Raw genomic sequence first — 20,045 nt, 5'->3', positions numbered from 1 at the left:
TTTTATCGAGAAAATTGCTCAAGCTGGAAATTGCAATCTTCAGATCAGTAAATATTCCCTTGATTTATTAAGCTTTCTTTAATTATCTGGAAATGAGACAAACATTCTTTAGGGGTAAAAAAAACTGCCCTGGAATAGTCTAAAAAAACACTCCTTTTTGGTCATAACGATGTTGCAAAAGAAAATATTGACTTATTACATAGAAATAGTATCTTGTTTTTTATCGAGAAATTTGCTCAAGCTGGAAATCGCAATCTTCAGAACAGTAAATATTCACGTGATTTATTAAGCTTTCTTTAATTATCAGAAAATGAGACAAACATCCTACAGGGATAAAAAAAACTGCCGTGGAGTAGTCTAAAATAACGTTTCCAATACTTTCAAGCAGTTTATTTCAGATATGTTATTCCAGGGAATCCAGATCACTCCCCAAAAGCCAAGACGATCGGTAATATCCCTTTTTTTGCCCCTAATTTAGAAAAATAGAAAAAGGCAGACTTTCAAGGGAACTCGCCAGAAAATCCAATCACTGGTTAACGACCTCAATTAGGGAGGGCTCGTAGTCTGCCGGCGCCACAAAGCCGTGTAGATTCATCACCGTCGCCGCCACGTTCGCAAGCCCGCCGTCGGGCAGATCCTCTCTGAATTTAACGCCAGGGGCGAGACCCGGCCCTCCGATCGCGATCGGCACCTGCAGATGAACGATCTCAGTCAACGATCAAAACACGGGTCAACGCCAAAGAGAAAGGATGGAAGACGGGGATCGGACCGGCTGAAGAGTGTGGGAGGTGAGCACTTGGATCTTCCCCTCCTTGTCCAGCTGAGGCTTGCCCTTCTTGTCCCTCTTCACCATGTCCTCGGCGTTGCCGTGGTCGGCGGTGATGACGTAGATCCCCCCGACTTGCTCCACTGCATCTAGAATAATCTGCCGAAAAAAAATAATAACAAAATTCAATTTTAAAAAATAACAACAAAATTCAATTTTCAGTCATCCTTCAAGTGCCAGACTTTCTCACCTTGACAGCTTCGTCTGCCGCCTTGCAGGCAACGACGGTGGCTTCGATATCGCCGGTGTGGCCCACCATGTCTCCGTTGGGAATGTTCACGCGAATCTGACCAATCGGGTAAGTACACGTCTTAGAGAGAGAACAAGGGCACGAAGAAATGGGTTTTCTGAGAGTCAACGGACCTGGTCAAACCTGCCGCTGAGGATTGCGTCCCTGGCCTTCTCGGCGATCTCCAAGGCCTTCATGTTTGGCTTGACATTGAACGTGATCCCAGAGTCACTTGGGATCTCCACGTATTCCTCCCTGGAAGCATCGAAATAACCAGAGCGGTTTCCGTTCCAGAAGAAGGTGACATGGCCGAACTTGACCGTCTCGCTGCCACGAGGAAGAAAATTTTCAGACAACCCCAGAAAAAGTACCAGTTTGACCAAACAAAAGTCAAAGTCCTAAAGTCAAAACAAACGTTTCATAGAGTAGAAGTTTCATAGACCCAGAAAATTTTATCAAAGCCAACGTTGAAAACAGTAAACAGAGCAACCTCTAGGGCCAGATTAATTCAATTTCTGTTGTCAAAGTCCTGAAGTAAAAAGGATAAATTTATTCTACAATTGCAAAATTCGCCTCCAGAGAGTATTAAGTTTCATAGACCCAGAAAATTTTATCAAAGCCAATGTTGAAAACAGTCAACAGCGCAACCTCTGAGGCCAGATTAATTCAGTTTCTGTTGCCAAAGTGACCACATTAACAGAGAAAGATAATGCTGTTGACCCATGACGTATCAAAGTCAAAATTGTAGACAGACGAAGGTCAAAAGCGTTGGACCTAACTTGACATCCAACAGTCAAATTTACCCGAAGAAAGAGCAAATCGAAAAGCCCAGAAAAAGATACTGCCATTGACCAATGTTCGATCGGAATTCACTTTCGTTAGCTAAACGTACCCAGAGAGAACTTTTTTCAAAACCCCAGAAAAAGATACTGCCGCTGACCCAAAAGAGATTACAGACAACGTTTGAGAAATACAAAAGTCAAAATTCACAAGCCGAACTTGTTCAGGACAAAGATAGAAACTCAAAAACCCATAGCAAGATACAACCATTGAGCTACCGTAAATCAAAGTCAAAGTCAAAGTCAAAACTGCTGACCTGCAAGCGAAGGTCCGCACGTCATTGCGGACCAGGTACTCGCCGGAGGTGCGGTCAATTTCAGGGGGGGAGACAAGATAATGCTTCGGCAGCTTCAGCTCTCCGTCATACTGCAGCATTCCAGCGTATCGGATCTTGGGGAACCGTACCCGGTCAAACTTGTCAAAGTCTTCGTATTCAAAGGCCTTGGCAGCCATGACCATTCGGTCAGCCCGGAAGTTGAAAGTCACAACGGCATCGCCGTCAACAACGGGCCCAACTGCCTTGCCCTCGTCGTCAATTATCACGAATGGAGGCAGGTACTGGTCATTGGCCTTGGGAATCTCCCTCAGCTTCTTCACCGCCTCAACTATGTTATGGAATTTGAAGGGGGCTTCTCCAAGCACCTGGGCATCCCATCCACGCTTCACCACCTCCCAATCATTCTGAAAATTTTGAGGAAAAAGTTTAATGAATATTTCTTATTTAAATTTTCATATAAATATGGAAAATTTTGTACCTCGTAGCGATCCATGGTCACGTACATACGGCCTCCGCCTGACGCAACTTGGGCATCTATGCCCTTCGACCGCAGATCGGCAAGTTCTTTTTCAAGAGCTTCAGCGAAACCCACGCTGGAGCCATCCAGAACATCACGACCGTCCGTGAAAGCATGGACGCGGATCCTTTTGGCACCGTGCTCGCTGGCACCTCTCAGGAGTAACTAGAACAATGGAAAGTGGGCATAATTTTAAAATGCAATAAATGTATGCCGAATCGTCGGGAGACTACAATCGGTTCAAATTTTAATTTATAATACCGCGATAATATGATTTGTTTAGGGACAAGAAACCACGATGGGTCCATTAATTAGATACCAATGCCTGAAATAGGTGCCTTATAGAGGGGAGACTGGTTTGAGTTCAATTAAAAATAAATAAAAATATGTACTGAATCTTTGATAAACATCTACTGGAGAAAAAACACTGACTGAGAGTATTACATTATTTTAAAATGCAGGAATACATGACAAATCGTCAGGAAACCCCATGCGCTTATTACATAATTAAGAGAACTGTGATCTACTAATTTCTAAAGGAAAAAACAACGCCGACGGACACGTATTATATTTTTAAAATGATAAAAATATGTACTGAATCGTCAGGATACTGCGGTATATTCATCGACTAGTTTATAATTATTAAATCACGGCTTTAATATTTATAATAATTTCTATAGGACCGTGACTTTATAATTTCTATAGGAGGAAAACACCGAGATGGCTCCTTTTTATAATTTAAAAATGTTAGAATTACGGTAGGCAATCTGCCCGGATACCCCTATTGGTTCGTTAATAAAAAAACCACGATTCTATAATTTCTATAGCTAAAAACCACGACGGGTCCATTTAATAATTTAGAGATGCTGGAAATACGAGCTGAATCGTCGGGATACCGCGATGGGTACGTTTCAGAGTTTAAAAAAATAACGATTCTATAATATCTAGAGGGAAAAACTGCGACGGATTCATTTTATAATTCCGACAAGAATAAAAATATTTTTGCTGAATAAAAAAGGGTTGATAAACATACTTGAAGCTGATCCAGTCGAGAATGAACTCCACCGTCACTCAGCAATCCGATTAAATGCAAGGTTCCTTCGGCGAAGCATTCTTTGATATACTTGAAGCCTTCACCGTCATAAATCTTCTCAGATGCCAACGCCAGATCCACCAGCTTAGCACTTAACGAGGATCAACAAGAATAAATATCACTATACTGATGAAACTAAACGCAAATCCAAACAACAGACAATAACAAAATTCAGAAAACGGCAGCCAGTACATACCCTTGGGCAAAGATCCTGCCAGCTCCGAGAGCGTTGTGCCCAACTTCACTGTTCCCCATGTCATCCTCGGAAGGAAGCCCCACGGCAGTTCCATGAGCTCTCACCAGTCTCCACCTCTCCGGCGCATCCTATAGAAACATAAAAAATTAATGAAACAATTAACTCAAATACTGAGGAATAGTTAATTGTTGACAAAAGAGCAGTTATAATTGAATACTAAGGAACAAGCTAAGAGAAGAAAAAATCAACAGATTTGGCAGAGGAAAAAGAAGAGTAGAACAAAGTGTTAGAGAACATCAGTTAGAAAAAATAGATAAAGGGCAGATAAATGGGAAGAATTTACGATGAACATGCAAGATCAGACAAGGTCAAGAAAATCAAAGGGGAATTAGAGTTGTTTAACAGCGCAAATACATTTTTTAGGGCGTCCATGGTGGGCGTCTCCGCAACGTGGATGCAATTGTACTTGTCGTTATCAGCCTCGCCCCAACCATCAAGAACCACAAGAGCAATCGTCTTCCCTTTCGGAAGAGTCGGATGGTCAGCCAACTTCCATGAGAATTCAGTGCTACCCATGTTCTAGATCTTCTACAAAAAAAACCAGAACGAAAATTAGCATTATTTCAAGACACGCGATTAAAAAAATCCCAAATTAAACAAAAAAAAAGACGCAACTCTGAGCAGGGGAAGACAACGAGGGCACGGATCGAAAAAATTCCTACCTAAAAGCGAGCGCCAAGAGCAGAAATCAGAAACGAGAACTTAAGAGGCGAGAGAATGACCAAAGGCAAACCGAGGACAGAGGCAAAGCCTCAAAGATGACAGTTTTATGGCGACACGGAGAAAGCGACAGGAGGAGAAATCGAAGTATACCTTCAATTGAAAACCCACGCGTGGATTAAAGAAATCTGCAAGCGAATATCTTTCGCCCCGGCTGGGAAATGTGAGATATTGAGCACCAATCTGGGGAAGACTCGTGCCGAGGGTTGCCCTAAATCGCGCCGTTCCCTGGTTCGAGACCCGCGACTCGGACGCTGATCGTATACCGGTAACGGGCGGTCCAGATTGAGTGACTTACCGCGTTGACCCGCCGGGGATATTCTGATGGTGTATTCCTGCTGCCGTTTTCTAGGCCCAGGCCCAAGAAGCCCATTGAATCAATTACCTCTCTCTCTCTCTCTCTCTCTCTCTCTCTCTCTCTCTCTCTCTCTCTCTCTCTCTCTCTCTCTCTCTCTCTCTCTCTCTCTCTCTCTCTCTCTCTCTCTCTCTCTCTCTCTCTCTCTCTCTCTCTCTCTCTCTCTCTCTCTCCCTCTCTCTCTCTCTCTCTCTCTCTCTCTCTCTCTCTCTCTCTCTCTCTCTCTCTCTCTCTCTCTCTCTCTCTCTCTCTCTCTCTCTCTCTCTCTCTCTCTCTCTCTCTCTCGATCTCTCTCTCTCTCTCTTGCTCTCTCTCTCCCTCTCTCACTCTTTGTCTCTCTCTCTCTATCTCTCTCCATCTCTCTCTCCCCCTCTCTCTCTCTTGCTCTCTCTCTCCCTCTCTCTCTCTTGCTCTCTCTCTCTTGCTCTCTCTCTCCCTCTCTCTCTCTCTCTCTCTCTCTCTCTCTCTCTCTCTCTATATCTCTCTCTCTCTCCCTCTCTCTCTCTTGCTCTCTCTCTCTCTCTCTCTCTCCCTCTCTCTTGCTCTCTCTCCCTCTCTCTTGCTCTCTCTCTCTCTCTCTTGCTCTCTCTCTCTCTCTCTCTCTCTCTCTCTCTCTCTCTCTCTCTCTCTCTCTCTCTCTCTCTCTCTCTCTCTCTCTCTCTCTCTCTCTCTCTCTCTCTCTCTCTTTCTCTTAGTGATCGGACGTTCCATATCCATCCAAAAAATGATTTTTAAAAGATGATTTTTAAAAATAGTTCTGACTGGTCAAAAGTTGCAGTTGTCCCATTTGTTATGAGACGCCTAGCTCCACGTGTACATGTGGCGCGCATGTATCATATTATTTTTAGTTTATAAAGGGAAGCATGCTGATGCGGCATGCGATGACGCAGGGCCATGTCGACTGCAACACATATAGAGTATATTTTAATATCAACTAATTAATTATTAATTTTGTCTTTTTCCAAATGTGACACATGGCACGACAAGAACTATCGATCAAGGATGATGCATGGAAATATGAGGCAATGATTGCATTTAATGTAACAATGATACAAAAACCTAATAGAATGACATGACAGGGCTAACGAGGATAAGGAGAGAGAGATATTTTGATAGAATCAATGGGTAGGAATCATCCAACTTCCAAAAAAAAAAAAAGAAGGAATCATCCAACTTCCGGGCTTGATATCTGATGATAGAGAGCTTAGATTGAGATGAAAATTCAAGGGTAGCTCCGTCTTTATGCCATCTATCAATCTATGTGGTTGGATCTATAAATTGTGCTCCTGATCTTTGTTAAACATCTTTAAGCTCACTTCCTACTAGATAGACAATTTGAAACAAAATGAAGTTTGGAAGATCCCTCGAGGGTGTTCTTGGCGTTTTTAGTGCTTGGAGAGGAGTGGGGAGGCTGATCTGCCTTAGGATTATGTCTTGATCCTGGCAAAATATAAGGATCTAAGGTTAGCGTCTTGCTTAACATTGATTATACTTCAACAAATTTAGGTAGATTATCTATCACTTCCATCCATCATCATACATATCTATCATTTTCTACCATCCACCTCACGTGCCACCCATGCCTTCACAACCTTGTCATGTATCCTCCTCTCCATTCGTTTAAGAAAACCAAGAGCTCAATCTACCCCCATTTCAATCCTCACTCTACGTCCATTTCACTACCTTCATCGCCACACACCACACTATCATCTTCATTTTGTCTCGCCTTCCAATCCTCCTATATTCTATTATTGTATTAAATCAGCTACTTCCTTTCATTAATTCTCATCTCATCACCACCGTTCGCGTCTTCCTCCATCCTAAGCTCTAGTTTCTACTCACTTGATTATGAACTATCAATATTATGATACTCGTTAAGTCTTCCTAATTTACTGCTATATGTATAATGATCAATATCTTCATCCAATCACTATCTCTTACACTATACACAATCCTTCTCGCCTTCTAGAATTCACTCTATACAATGAGATATTTCCCTAACATCTGTTCCTTGTGGAGACGACCCTTGCTCATCATTATCCAAATAAATTATTCATAAGTAAAGAATTATAAGTATTATTGGTTAAACTCAAATTCAGAACGCTGCAAATTTTACGCTCATTTTGAATTTATCAACTAATAGAGTGATTTCCTCAATTCAAATTTCATTTGGTATGTATTTGTACTCTAAGAGAAAATGAGGAATGATGTTCAGATATATAGAAGTACAAAAAACACCACTTTGTCCACTAGGCACGTGCAACGAGCTCAGTGTGATCTTCATCTTTTTTTCAACTCCCGTATCTGTCTTTTTTCTTAGGTTGTGATCATTGATAGTCTATGTTTCCAATATCATGAACACCCCCCTTCAACTCTGCCTCTCATTAGTGTGTATCCACCTCCATTTATATCGCACCAGTGATAGTAAAACTACCATCACTTGCTCCCGCTCCACCGCTCTTTGATGTATATCCAACACCATCTCCATAGCAATCAGCAAGGTATTCCTCTCATCTGCTACACTCCACTCACATCCATGCCCATCTACTTTCAGCCGACCCTCCCAAAGCGCTGACTAAGGTATTTTACATTAGAATTAATTAGAAATTTTCTATTGTAAAGTTATATCACAATTATCAACCTTATTCTATCAAATTTGCGCAATTTAAAATAAATATGATCAATATTTTCTGACCCTCCGATATTTATTTTGAATTATTTGTCCCTAGTTTGTTTTTGTTAGAGTAAGTTTAATTCTTAAAATAAACATAGCAATCCAAAAAATAGAAATTAAAGACAAATTTTACTTATTAAATACTTTCTCCCCATGGATTTGACCTTTACTCGTTCTATGCTCATAAGGAAAATATAAATATTGTTGTATAAACCAGAAACCTTAAAAAACATATTTAACCCTAATTTATGGTTCATCAAGGACATCTCATAGATGAATGACTATGTTTTAACTATTACTTAGGAGTCTCTAACCATGGGATTCAAACAAGTTTTAGCTCGGATATAGGAAGGAGCCTATGAAGGTAGTTGAGAGGTCAATCTAGGAGGAGATTGACTCAAGGAAGATGATGCAGCAAAATACGTGGCCAGGGTAGTGAGAATAATGGTTATGTCATTCGAGAGTCTCCTATGGGCAAATGATTATATGTATACAGGTGATGAATGCCAGTAAATGTTCTATAAGAGAGTTCATTTAATTCTACATATATTATAGATCCCATGGTTTAGCTTGGCACTCCAGATGTTGAAAATTTACCCTATCAACTAGGTTAAATAGATCCTATATTATTTAGTAAGATTGGCTAATAATTGTTACTGGGCCATGAAGGTTGTCAACTATAATGAGATAATTAAAGCTATGCAGAAGATGGTCACATGCATAAGATTAAAAGGACATCAGTGGATATACTTGATTTAGGGAACTTTTATGAAAAAAAATTAAGTATAAATATGGGAGGGAAACCTATTTTGCCACCAAGGTCAGCCAAAGCTGCCCCTCCTTCCTTCTCATTTTCCTTCTTCAACAAAAAAAGGAGAATATTTATGGTAATAATATCAACAAGGTCTTCTAAAATAGTTTCAGAAGAAGACACATGAACGGCTTCAAAACACTCACCAAGAGATTAAGTCAGGAGTGGAGCAAGTTTAGCACAAGGTACACAAATTTTATTTTGTTTTAGACGTCAGCTGAGATTGATTTCATTTTCCGCATATTGGAAAGATGTTTTCTATTAGACCCAACTCTTCTCCTATAGATTAAGTAAACTCAAGGAGAAGAAGTATGGCAATAGGGATGTTCAAATCTTGATGTTCTCAAGAGATCAAGATTTAGGATACAAAATATAAGGATGAGAGAGTAGGATATGCTTGGTTTTTCTCCCCACTTGAAAAGAAATATATTGGAAATGTAGTGAATGAAAGAGGATCAGAGGTTAAACATTCTACAATTAAAATATTGTTGTCGATCCTAGTAGTTTCAGTCAAACTATCTCATTTTTAATGGATTTTTCGTGCACCCCAGACTATGGTGCTCTTGATAAATCCCTCTTCCTAGATTATGCACATTTATCCCATGCTTGGTGCTTTGGAGAAATAAGGATATCAAGAATGAAATAATAAGCTTAGATTCAATCCAAGAAATGCCAGAAATTTCGACTTCAGAAGCTTGTTGTGTCCATCAACGACAATCAAAGTTGGACCCACTTCCAAAGCAATGCCCCCCTTTCTACATCTACACTAATACATGTGCGCCTAAAAAATTGAATCCATATTGATAAGCTCGTCTCCATTTATCATTTGAAATACGTGACAAGATATATATTTCATGATATGCTTCACTATGTACCCCATAACGAGGAAAACCAAACTAACACCATCATATACCGTATAGAGTAAATAAGATAGGCTAAGAGCGCAGAGAGATGGCTATAATCTTGAGGTCAGATTTAGAATATTTGAGGTAATTTAATGAAAATGTTGGGGTTTAATCATGAGCACCAGGATGAACATTTGAGCTGATAAAATCAGTGACAATAAAATTTGGTTTATACATGATCCGAATGAACTTTGTTTTCATTATTTTAAAACCCTAAAAAATATCAGACCACAAACAACTTCCTAGGCGTTAAACGTTTAAATGACCACAAATTCATTGGAGTGCAGTATTCATCGATTTGACAATGATGACACGAAGCTGCTCGGGTGGTTCCAGCTTGTAGGCATACTCCACCTTTGAAGAAATAAAAAATGTCTCTAGATACTGAAACAGTACAAATATTCAAAGTCCAATCCCTCTTCAATTCTTCAAGATATTTAGCATCACCACTGTCCCCTCTTCAAAAATACATTAATTAATCAGCTAAACTAAACTGTTTCAAGTACAAGTTAGTTAGTTTAATACATCACATATTATTTCAAACACCCAAAATCTGAAGCTCATTCCAAAATGATGTCAACATTCAGTATCCTAAATGGGCTTAAAAAATCCACTTATTGAACCGACCAGATCACCTTCATTAAACCCCAATTTCTAGTAGCTTTAAAGACATCAAATATTATTTAAGACATCCAACATCTGAAGCTTATTAAAAAATGCTGTGAACATTTAATATCCTAAATTTGCTTAAAGAATCCACTTAATAAACCAACCAGATCACCTTCATTCAACCCTAATATCTATTACTTATTCAAAACATCCAACATCTGAAGCCTAATCCAAAATACCGTCAACATTCAATATCCTAAATTTGCTTAAAGAATCCACTTAATAAACCAATCAGATCACCTTCATTCAACCCTAATATCTATTACTTAATCAAAACATCCAACATCTGAAGCCTAATCCATAATGACGTCAACATTCAATATCCTAAATGGGTTTAAACAATCCACTTAATGAACCAACCAGACTACCTTCATTGAACCCTAACTTCTATTACTTAATATCATTTATAATATCCAACATCTGAAGCCTAGTCCAAATGAAGTTAACATTCAATAATCCTAATTCCTAAACGGGTTAAGCAAATCATCATTATTCAAACCCTAATTTCCCACAAAAGAGGAGACAAATCGCTCAAGAAAACATCACTCATTCCCCTAGAGAAAACGTGAGGATGTCCTCCAGCTCCGACCATTCAGCGGGCGACACGTAAGTCTCCCCCGCCGCCCCCCACCGGCCCCCTCTGAGAGCCCGACACGTGTCCTCCCCTTGCCCTATAAAACCGGGCGACGGCGGCGGTAATGGCATGGCCATGGCCGAAGCTCCGCCGAAGACGGCGGCGCTGACCGTCTGGCGAAAGTCTCTGCTCTTCAACGGCGACGGCTTCGCCGTCTTCGACGAGGACGGAAAACTCGTCTTCCGCGTGGACAACTACGACACGAGCAGGACGCGGCGGGACGAAGTCGTCATCATGGACGGGGACGGGACGGCGGTGATGACGGCCAGGCGTCATCGGCGGGGGCTGGCGGCGGCGGCGCGGTGGCGGGTGTACGCGGGGGACGCGGCGGCGGGGGCGGCGCTGTTCTCCGTGAAGGGTTGTTTTGGGCAGCGGCGGTTGGCGGTTGCAGCGGTTGGCGGCGGTTATGGGCGGCGGTTATGGTTGGCCGTTGAGGGGTCTTACGTGGAGCGGCGCGCCGCCGTTTACGACGGCGAGCGGCGGCGCGTGGCGGAGATTGCGAGGAAGGAGGCCGCCGGCGGGGTCCGTCTCGGGGATGACGTGTTCCGGCTGATCGTACGGCCAGGATTCGACGCCGCCGCCGCCGTGGCGCTCGTCGTCGTCCTTGATCAGATCTTCGGCTGAGCTTCTTCTTCTTCTTCTTCTTGATCTTCATCATCATCATCATCATCATCTTCTTCTTCTTCTTCTTATTCTTCTTCTTGATCTTCATCATCATCATCTTCTTCTTCTTCTTCTTGATCTTCATTTTCATCATCATCTTCTTCTTCTTCTTCTTGTTCATCAGCATCATCTTCTTCTTCTTGTTATTCTTCTTCTTGATCTTCCTCATCATCATCATCATCATTTTCTTCTTCGTCTTCTATTACTCCTCCTTCATCTTTATCATCATCATCATCATCATCTTCTTTCTCTTCCTCTTCTTGATCTTCATCATCATCATCATTTTCTTCTTCATCATCATCATCTTCTTCTTCATCATCATCATCATGATGATGATCATCATCTTCTTCTTCTTCCTCTTGCTGGAGACGAGAAGGCCGCCCCTTCCCCGTGCTAGTCTTCCTCTCCCCCGGTTTTTTTTTTCTTTTTTTCTTCGATTTTTAAGATATTTAAAAAATCTTTTGATGGTTTCACCTTGAGTAATATTAATATTGTAATGTTCTAAAACCTCTTGCAACTCGCAGGAATGCTCGGAGGGTACCTTTGGTAGTGCTAATGTTGTTAGATAGCTCATGATATGTAAGATGACAGACCATCAAAAGATGTGAAAGATGGAGAGAGAGAGGAGAGAGAGAGAGAGAGAGAGAGAGAGAGAGAGAGAGAGAGAGAGAGAGAGAGAGAGAGAGAGAGAGGGTTTATGGTCCAGGTTTTTAGCGAGGTGCTGAACCTTATTAAAAATTAGGTTCAGTTCCAGCCTGGTCTAATCAGGTTGACTAGTCAAATCTTTGGCCCCGGCATTTGAGCTTCTTCTTCCTCTGGCTGGAGACGAGAAGGCTGCCCTACCCGTGCTAGTCTTCCTCCCCCCCGGTTTTTTTTCTTCTCTTTTTAAGAAATTAAAAAAAATCTTTTGATGGTCTCACCAAGAGTAATTTTTTAATATTGTAATGTTATAAAATCTCGTGTAACTCGATAGGAATGCCCAAAGGGTATCTTTAGTAGTGCTAATATTGTAAGACTGCTCATGATATGTGAGATGAGAGGGAGAGAGGGAGAGGAGAAACTAGATATTGGGTTTATGGTCCAGGTTTTTAGCGAGGACCTGAACCTTATTAAAAATTGGGTTCAGGTCCAGTCCGGTTTAATCAGGTTGATTAGTCAAAGTCAAAGATGAAAAAGTGAAAATGGCATGGAAGAAGAAAGAAGGAAGGAAGAAGAAGAGAAGAAGAAGAGAAAAATAGAAGATTAATAAAATAAGAAGAAGAAGAGAAGAAGAAAGGAAGTCTAAAAGAGTTTAAAAAGAATAAGAAGAAAGGAAGAAAGGAAGTCTAAAAGATTTTAAAAAGAAGAAGAAGAGAGGAAGAAAGGAAGTCTAAAACATTTTTTAAAAAAGAAGAAGAGAAGAAGAAAGGAAGTCTAAAAGATTTTAAAAAGAAGAAGAAGAGAGGAAGAAAGGAAGTCTAAAGCATTTTTAAAAAAAGAAGAAGAGAAGAAGAAAGGAAGTCGAAAACATTTTAAAAAGAAGAAGAAAGGAATATGAAAAGAAGAATACAATAAGAGAATAAGAAAATAAGAATAAAAGAAGAGAATAAGAAAATAAGAATAAAAGAAGAGAATAAGAAAATAAGAATAAAATATGAAAATAAGAAAAGAAGAGAATAAAAAAGAAGGATAAAAGAAAAGAATAAGAAAATAAGAAGAAAAGAAGAAACTAAGAATCAAATAAGAAGAGGAGAATGACAAAATGAAGAAGGAAAGAAAAATAGAAGAATAAAGGAAGAAAAATAGATGAAGAGAAGAAAATGAAAATGAAGAAGAAAAGAGGAGGAGAAGAAAAATACAAAAATAAGAAAGAGAGGGACGGGTATGATGGGAGAGCGTGAATGCTGGGGGGAGAGAGGGGGTGGGCCACAACCCACAAGCACATGGTGTATACTGAAATGATAAATCCTACGGTCCTAGTTCAGAGCTGTTTGACTACTCCTGGTCCAAAATGATGAACCCTACTAACAACAAACCCACCAACCTGAAAACTACTCACGCCTTGTGTGATTTGGTGTGATTTTTCCTAAAGAAATGAAGGGAACAATTTTTTCTCATTCTTCTTTCTTGGACAAATCCAAATTTCACCTCAAGATGAAGAATCTTAGATTTTTTTGATTTGAGGGAGAATGATTTCATGGGGCGAATGCTCTAGACGGCTTCTTTCATTCCTTAGTTGAAGGTGTTTTTATTGGAGGGTTAATGCAAATCTCTGCTATGATTCACCCTGGTTGAAGCTTGAGAGTGTGCGGTGTGACTAGAATCAGCTGCCGATAGTGCTGCTGTTGAGCTGGGTGCTGCTGCTAGCAGAAGGACTAATGATGGGAAATTGGCCGAGCTTAATGATCTGGCCCATCTGCTAAGTTTTTAATTTCCTTTTTTTAATGTTTTTATTTTATTTCCTTGTTTTTTTAAAGGAACATCGCTGGGAGGCTATATAAACCCTCTTGTGATGTGCACAAGAGGATGAAGAAGTTTTTGAGAAAAAAAAATCAGTTACAAAAAGATGTATAGTCTCGCCCATGCTGCCACCTTACCATGTTATCTCATGGTAACACTATCTCTGTCTAGTCGTACTAGCATGTAGCTAGTGTGATGTCCTCATCACCATGTTGTCATCTTTGACATTGCCGTCATTGCAATCCCTGTCACCCTTGTCACCATCCCCCCTTGTCTGTGACATCTTCCCCGTCCACTCTACAGCATTGTCCTGCCCGCACTGCCTCCCACATGCCAAGTAGAGTTGTGATAGAGGTGTGGGTCTATTCAGCCTCTACATCGCCTGACCATATCTATAGAGAGAGAGAGGAGAAACTAGAAAGAGCGACGAGCAAAGAGAGATAGACGATGGATGATATATATAGAGAGAGATGAGCAAAGAGAGAGATACACAAAGGACGATAAATATAGAGAGATGAGGAACGAGGGAGAGAGATGAGTAAAGAGAGAGATAGACGAGGGATGATATATATGTAAGCGAGTTAGCAAACTTGATATCCTAACCAGAGGCCACATTGTCCAATAAGCATCATAATTAACAATAGCTAATAGTAAGTGAACCCATATCCCACACTCGTATGAGACTTAATCTAGATAAACTGTTATGATCTCACCCGACTACGGAAACATTAATATAGCCGCTACAACGAATATATTACGGTGTAAACCTACATGGCTATAAATATGTATCAGTGATGTATCAATACATTTAAAAGGAAATATACAAAATGATTACTCTAGACCGTTCTCTTCTTCTCTATTTCTTCCTTCTTCTCTCAAATTCCTCAAGCAAGAGCAATTACCTACATGGTATTAGAGCCAGGGCGGCATCAAACATGACAGAAGCAAACTCCTCCGCCATGACTTCCTCTTCTACCCCAATGTCTTTCTCTTCCAGACTCCCCAACGAGATCTGCGTGGAAACTATGGGACAAGCCCCAATGGTTATTTCGATTGGAGCTATGGTTTACGTGAAGCTCAACAGTAAAAATTAACTGATGTGGATGAGTGCACTGCTGCCGCTTCCCAAGGGGTATGATTGAATGAAGTTCATAGAATAATTTCCTCCTCCAATATCTATTTCAGATGATCAGGGAAACATAGTTGATAATCCCGATTTCAAGAGATGGTGGTTGATTGACCAACAGGTTTTGAGATTTCTCCACCACACCATCTTTGAATTTGTCATTCCCCAAATCAGCAAAGCTAAATCAACACGAGAATCTTGAGACATCGTAGAAATCACAGTTGATGGATGGAATCAGATTCGTGTGATGGAACTTTAGCAAAAACACCGCAACATGAATAAATGATTAATGCACATTGATGGATATGTAAAACATTTCACGTCAGTAACCGAAGCCTTAGAATTGGTAGGGAAACAAGTCAATGACTCCTCAATAGCTTTTACTTTCTTATAGGAAATCAGATCTGCCTATACTCAAATTTTTGTTATCATCAACGCCAATATTGGCTATCTAACCTTCAATGAAACTGTGACCAATCCCAAATAGCGTTCCTTATGTTCACTCAAGAAGAAGACAATACCTTCTTCCCTCCTACTGCAAACAACATTCAAGTTCTCATGGTACATATGCCATCTCATCAGCAATCCTCAGCTCATTTTCAACAGAAAGATTACAATTACAGTTTAGGATTCCATCCAAATACAAGGGCGAGTGATAAGCCAAAAATAGGGGTAAATTTTGCAATTTTTTAATCCCTTGTCGTTGTTGATTTTATCTCATACAATAAAATTTATAAAACCCTAACTTAAGATGTATAATGATAAGTATCGGTATCGTCCAAGGGAAGCTAGTAAGGAATTCAATTAGTGATCTGCTTTAATAATTTTTACCCTAATTAGAGTTAATTTAATCTTCAATGAAGATCAAATCACCCTAATTAGGTTACGAATTAAGAAAGGGGACAGAAGAGATGCAAAGAATCAAAGAATTTAGGAGCTCTAGATTGACTTGTTTGATCCAACAAAAAGGATCAAATGGGTCAATTAGAGGGTTTAAGAACGAGATTTTGTTTTAGTTTGCTTAGGGGAATTAGGTATCAAAATTCAGTAGCTACTCTATCATAAAGACAATCTAATTTATCCTAAAAATTAAATTATTTTTATAGTTTTTTTATTGTGCAAATGGAATAACTAGATAAATTTCACAATCTCTCTTCTCAGTCCCAGTAAAAGTTTGTACATTCCGCTCAAGCCTATGTATTTAGAAATTCAAACGAGGATAGAGAAGAACAATGAAGAAATTCACTAAAAAATCATCCAAATTACACTAAAAATGACGCAGCCTTAGTACACGAACAAGATAGGAACACAACTTGAGTCCTCAAGCCTTGCTCTACTAGAAGGAGCTAAGTCCTGAATCCACAGAAATATCCTCTCCAACCCTTGAGTCCACAAGGGGTTGTACTTGAATCCACAAGCACACTAGCACTCTCTAACAAAGAGAACACTCAGGGGGGAGAAACAACAGTTTCAACAAGACAATAGATTTCAATGATGCTCATTCAGGGTACATGGAGGCCTTATATAGGCCACAAGAAGTACAGGGTCGTCCATATGACTGTACCCATGACAAGACAAGTCAAAACATTGAGAAAAACAAATCTGACAAACTAATATAGAGGATAAGCAGCCTGACAGGCATGAGCAGAAATATCCTACAGATTCTGGGCCCTGTAGAAGTTTTTAGGAGATATTTGTGTGGTTCAAGAAGATCCTGATGGGACAAAACAGAAGATATGCAAATCTGACAAGTTAGAGCAGAGATCCTGTCAGAAGAAGAATCTTGTAGAGGATTCTGTCAGAAGATATTGTAAGAGAAAATCCTGTCAGAGATAATCCTATCAGAAGATCTTGTAAGGGAAAATCCTGTCAGAAGATCTTGTCAGAGAAAATCTTGTCAGAGGATTTTGAGGGGCTCTAGGTATATTTATGCAGATCTTGTCAGTTCTAGAAGAATCTCCTTCTTGGGCCACAACTTCCTAATGGGCCTCAGAAAATGGGCTTCTGGGCTACATCAAAAAATTCAAATACAAGGAAATAGAAAGCACCTAATAGAGTTGGTCCAGGATGGAGCTCCACTTTGTCATGCAGTTGTGATAGAGCCACATCCAAAATGACCTCCTCCTCTCGAAATTCAGCTTTTATACTTAGGTTAAGTGGTAAAATTACCATTTTACCTCCAATCAGTTATTAATTTTTATCCCCCAATGTAGGCTTGATCTGAATTATTCATCTGCAAATCCATAAAAAATCCCCTTAACCGGACTTTTGGATCAAAAGTTATTAATAAATGAATTTTGACCAATCAAAGCCATTGGATCGATAAATTTTTTTCCTTACATGCAATGACGTGTCGACTGCTAATTGGATGCAAAATTTCAAGTTCATTTTCCACATCCTCTCTTGGTGCGCTAAATATCCCCCTCCTATAAGTAAGAGAAAATAGAAAAATCCACATTGTAGATTGCGCTTTGCACGCACCTTTGCGTTTGTACTATGGCCACCCGTTTACAGAGCGCCACGTCACCCTTTGTGCACGCGTTGTGTATGCATCGTACGTGCGATAAACTTACTAATGGGGGACCATCCAACTTCAAAGACCTCATCGAACCAGTTCGTCGAGCAAGGGCTCACGCGCGAGCCCCAACCTTCAAAGTACCGGCCTCGTCAATGGGCCACAAAGGTTTGATGCTATCTTTCTTTATGTTTTCTTGGTTTAGTAGGCCTTGTATGTCGGCCGTGTATGTGTTTGTTTTCTGTTTGTTCGCACGTGTTTGGACCGATATATGGACCTACACGTTTGTGCGTGTGTGAGCCCGTGTGTGGGCATGTTAGTGGGTTTCTATCTCCTATTAGGGGGCCCTAATTACTCTTAATTGAGCCTTCTACCCTTTATTTCTAAGGAGGAGGCCCATATTTGCCCCTATAAAAGGTGGGGCCCACCCATAGGAACAGAGGAGGAGAAAAAAAAAATTTAAGGATTTTTTTCTTGATTTTTAGTGTTTAATTTAGTTTTTTTACATATTTATGAAAATGCCACTGCAAAGTTAGGAGAGAGAAAAAACCCCTAGAGTACACTGGAAAGTGTCGCCATCTTCGCCGGAATCTGCCGCCGCCACCACCTTCGCTGGAGCTCTAGTCGCTATCTCCCGCAGCCTTGCCATCCATGACTACCGCCCCCCTAGGTCACCCGTGCCGCCATCGCTACCAGTCGCATCGCCACTACGGCCTTCTGGCTAGTAGCCGCGGCTGCAAGTCATAGCCTGCGGCTCCTGTGGCAATTAGCAGCCACTACAGTCGCCCATGGTTGTTGCAGCAACTGCGATCGCCGAAGGCCCTTGTTGGGCGCCGCAGCAACCGTGGCCGTCGAAGCCGTCCTTAGCTGCTGCAGCAACCAACGGCTGCCGGAGCCGCGCACGACCATCGCAGCAGCCCACAAGTGCCATAGCCGCTGGAGCAGCCTGCAGCTGCAAGAGTCGTCACAACCGCCCTCTGCCGCTGCCGCAGCCGCGGCCACCACAACAGCCCTAGCGGTCGCCGTGGCCTATCGCGACCGCACTAACCCTATCAACCACTGCAGCGGCCCTATGCAGCCACTGACCGACAACCTGTTTACGCTATCTTGATCAATGCTAGCCATGACTGCTGCCATCGAACTCGTCGCCGCCGCTCCCGTCACCTCAGTGCCTAAAGTTGTTACCTTGCTGCCATTGTACATGTTTCCCCAGGCCGCCGCGTTCACTCCACTGTGCCTCTCCACTACGTCGAGCCGCCACACCCTATCTCTCCCACGCCATCACACCGCCACAACCTACTATCACTGCGCCTTTGCCGTGCCCATTGCTACGTCCATTGTTACGCCCGCCGTCGCGTCTGCTCTCGCCGGCACACCTACTCACACCATTGCGTCTACCTGCGCCGTCATTGCGCCTACATGCATTTTGCTGTCCACCGGTGTCGACGCAGACATTGTCTCGCCTGCTGCTACTAGTATGCTCATAACTCCCTCTCGGCGTTATGTTTCTCCACCACCGGGGTTAGGTTAGTGATAGATAGGAATACCTCAGTGGGAATAGGTTTCTATCGGTCGATCTTGATTGGGGCTTCGAACGGTGCTTGCACGAGCGATAATAGTTTTACTCGCATTGTCCGCCCTCAACCCGTCGTCCGGGTCAGCAAGAGTCTAGTGGCATTCCTACATCACACTTAACGTAGCCTAGTGGTCGTTGGCATTTGTTGACGTCGGACTTATACTTATCATTGATTTAATCGTTGCATCATCATCACTTTCATTACGTCCGCATTAGTCGTTTCCACTTCATGACATGATTGCCCTCGCCCTCCTTGAGTGTAAGACGAGCCGTTCGATTCCTGCGTTAGTCGTGTTACATCACTTATGCCTGTAGAGAGAATTTCCTGGAATTTTGCAGAAATGTCTCATATTAAAAGTGACCCGTGCAAACGGATGATGCCCACAAAATAATTGTGTTTGTACCCCTTACTTCCATATTTCCTTATTCTGATTAATTCACTTAAACCTTCAACTATTTTAATTGAATCTTTACGGCTGCAATGGATGACCGAGAGCTGTTTTAAGGGCATACTTGTGACAAAAATTTAAGAAAACCCCCTCTGGCTGTAGAAATTGCTTTAAAACTTTTATTTTCCATATAACCATATCCTTTTGCTAGTTAAAAATTCATTTCTTCCTTGAATAAATTCCCAAAAAATCCAATAAAATTCCATAAAATTCTATAAAATTTAGTAATTCACCCCCACATAAATTTACATTAAATTTATTTTTTAACCCTGCCATTTTCATTTAAATAGAATTGATCCAAAATTAAATAAATTCCATAAAATTCATAAATTAACATAAAATTAGGGGAAAATCAGAAATTACTTGGAAACATAAACTAACATGTAAATATATGATAACAACCATATTTTAAACTCTTTAAATGTATAAGATTGTGTTAATTGCTTGAATTAAATACCGAATTTAGGGTGT

At 41.0% G+C, this 20,045-nt stretch overlaps 1 protein-coding gene and 1 pseudogene across 5 annotated transcripts; one reads left to right on the top strand and one right to left on the bottom strand.

Annotated features, from left to right (window-relative positions):
• Nucleotides 1-353: 353 nt before the first annotated feature.
• On the bottom strand, nt 354-5,005 carry IPGAM2 (Phosphoglycerate mutase, 2,3-bisphosphoglycerate-independent). Of its 5 annotated transcripts, none has more exons than XM_078580372.1 (10): nt 4,852-5,005; nt 4,393-4,566; nt 3,979-4,106; nt 3,723-3,873; nt 2,651-2,854; nt 2,152-2,576; nt 1,190-1,382; nt 1,017-1,112; nt 770-925; nt 354-691 (listed from the first exon to the last, which is right to left on the bottom strand). In XM_078580372.1, exons 2-10 carry the CDS (start codon nt 4,552-4,554, stop codon nt 527-529), a joined length of 1,680 nt encoding a protein of 559 aa, XP_078436498.1. In that variant the 5' UTR covers nt 4,555-4,566; nt 4,852-5,005; the 3' UTR covers nt 354-526. The 5 variants fall into 5 exon arrangements, with proteins under 5 accessions (XP_078436498.1, XP_078436500.1, XP_078436497.1 ...); XM_078580374.1 differs by having other exon boundaries at nt 4,393-4,563; nt 4,852-5,001; XM_078580371.1 differs by lacking the exon at nt 4,852-5,005 and adding an exon at nt 4,701-4,843.
• Nucleotides 5,006-10,875: 5,870 nt separating this feature from the next.
• Nucleotides 10,876-11,939, top strand: LOC144707112 (protein LURP-one-related 5 pseudogene; annotated as a pseudogene).
• The last annotated feature ends 8,106 nt before the right edge of the window (nt 11,940-20,045 follow it).

This window comes from Wolffia australiana, chromosome 8 (assembly GCF_029677425.1).
Source record: "Wolffia australiana isolate 7733 chromosome 8, ASM2967742v1".
In the NCBI taxonomy this organism is placed as follows: Eukaryota; Viridiplantae; Streptophyta; class Magnoliopsida; order Alismatales; family Araceae; genus Wolffia; species Wolffia australiana.
The sequence above is the reverse complement of the archived record's forward strand: the minus strand, read 5'-3'. Positions and strand labels throughout refer to the sequence as shown.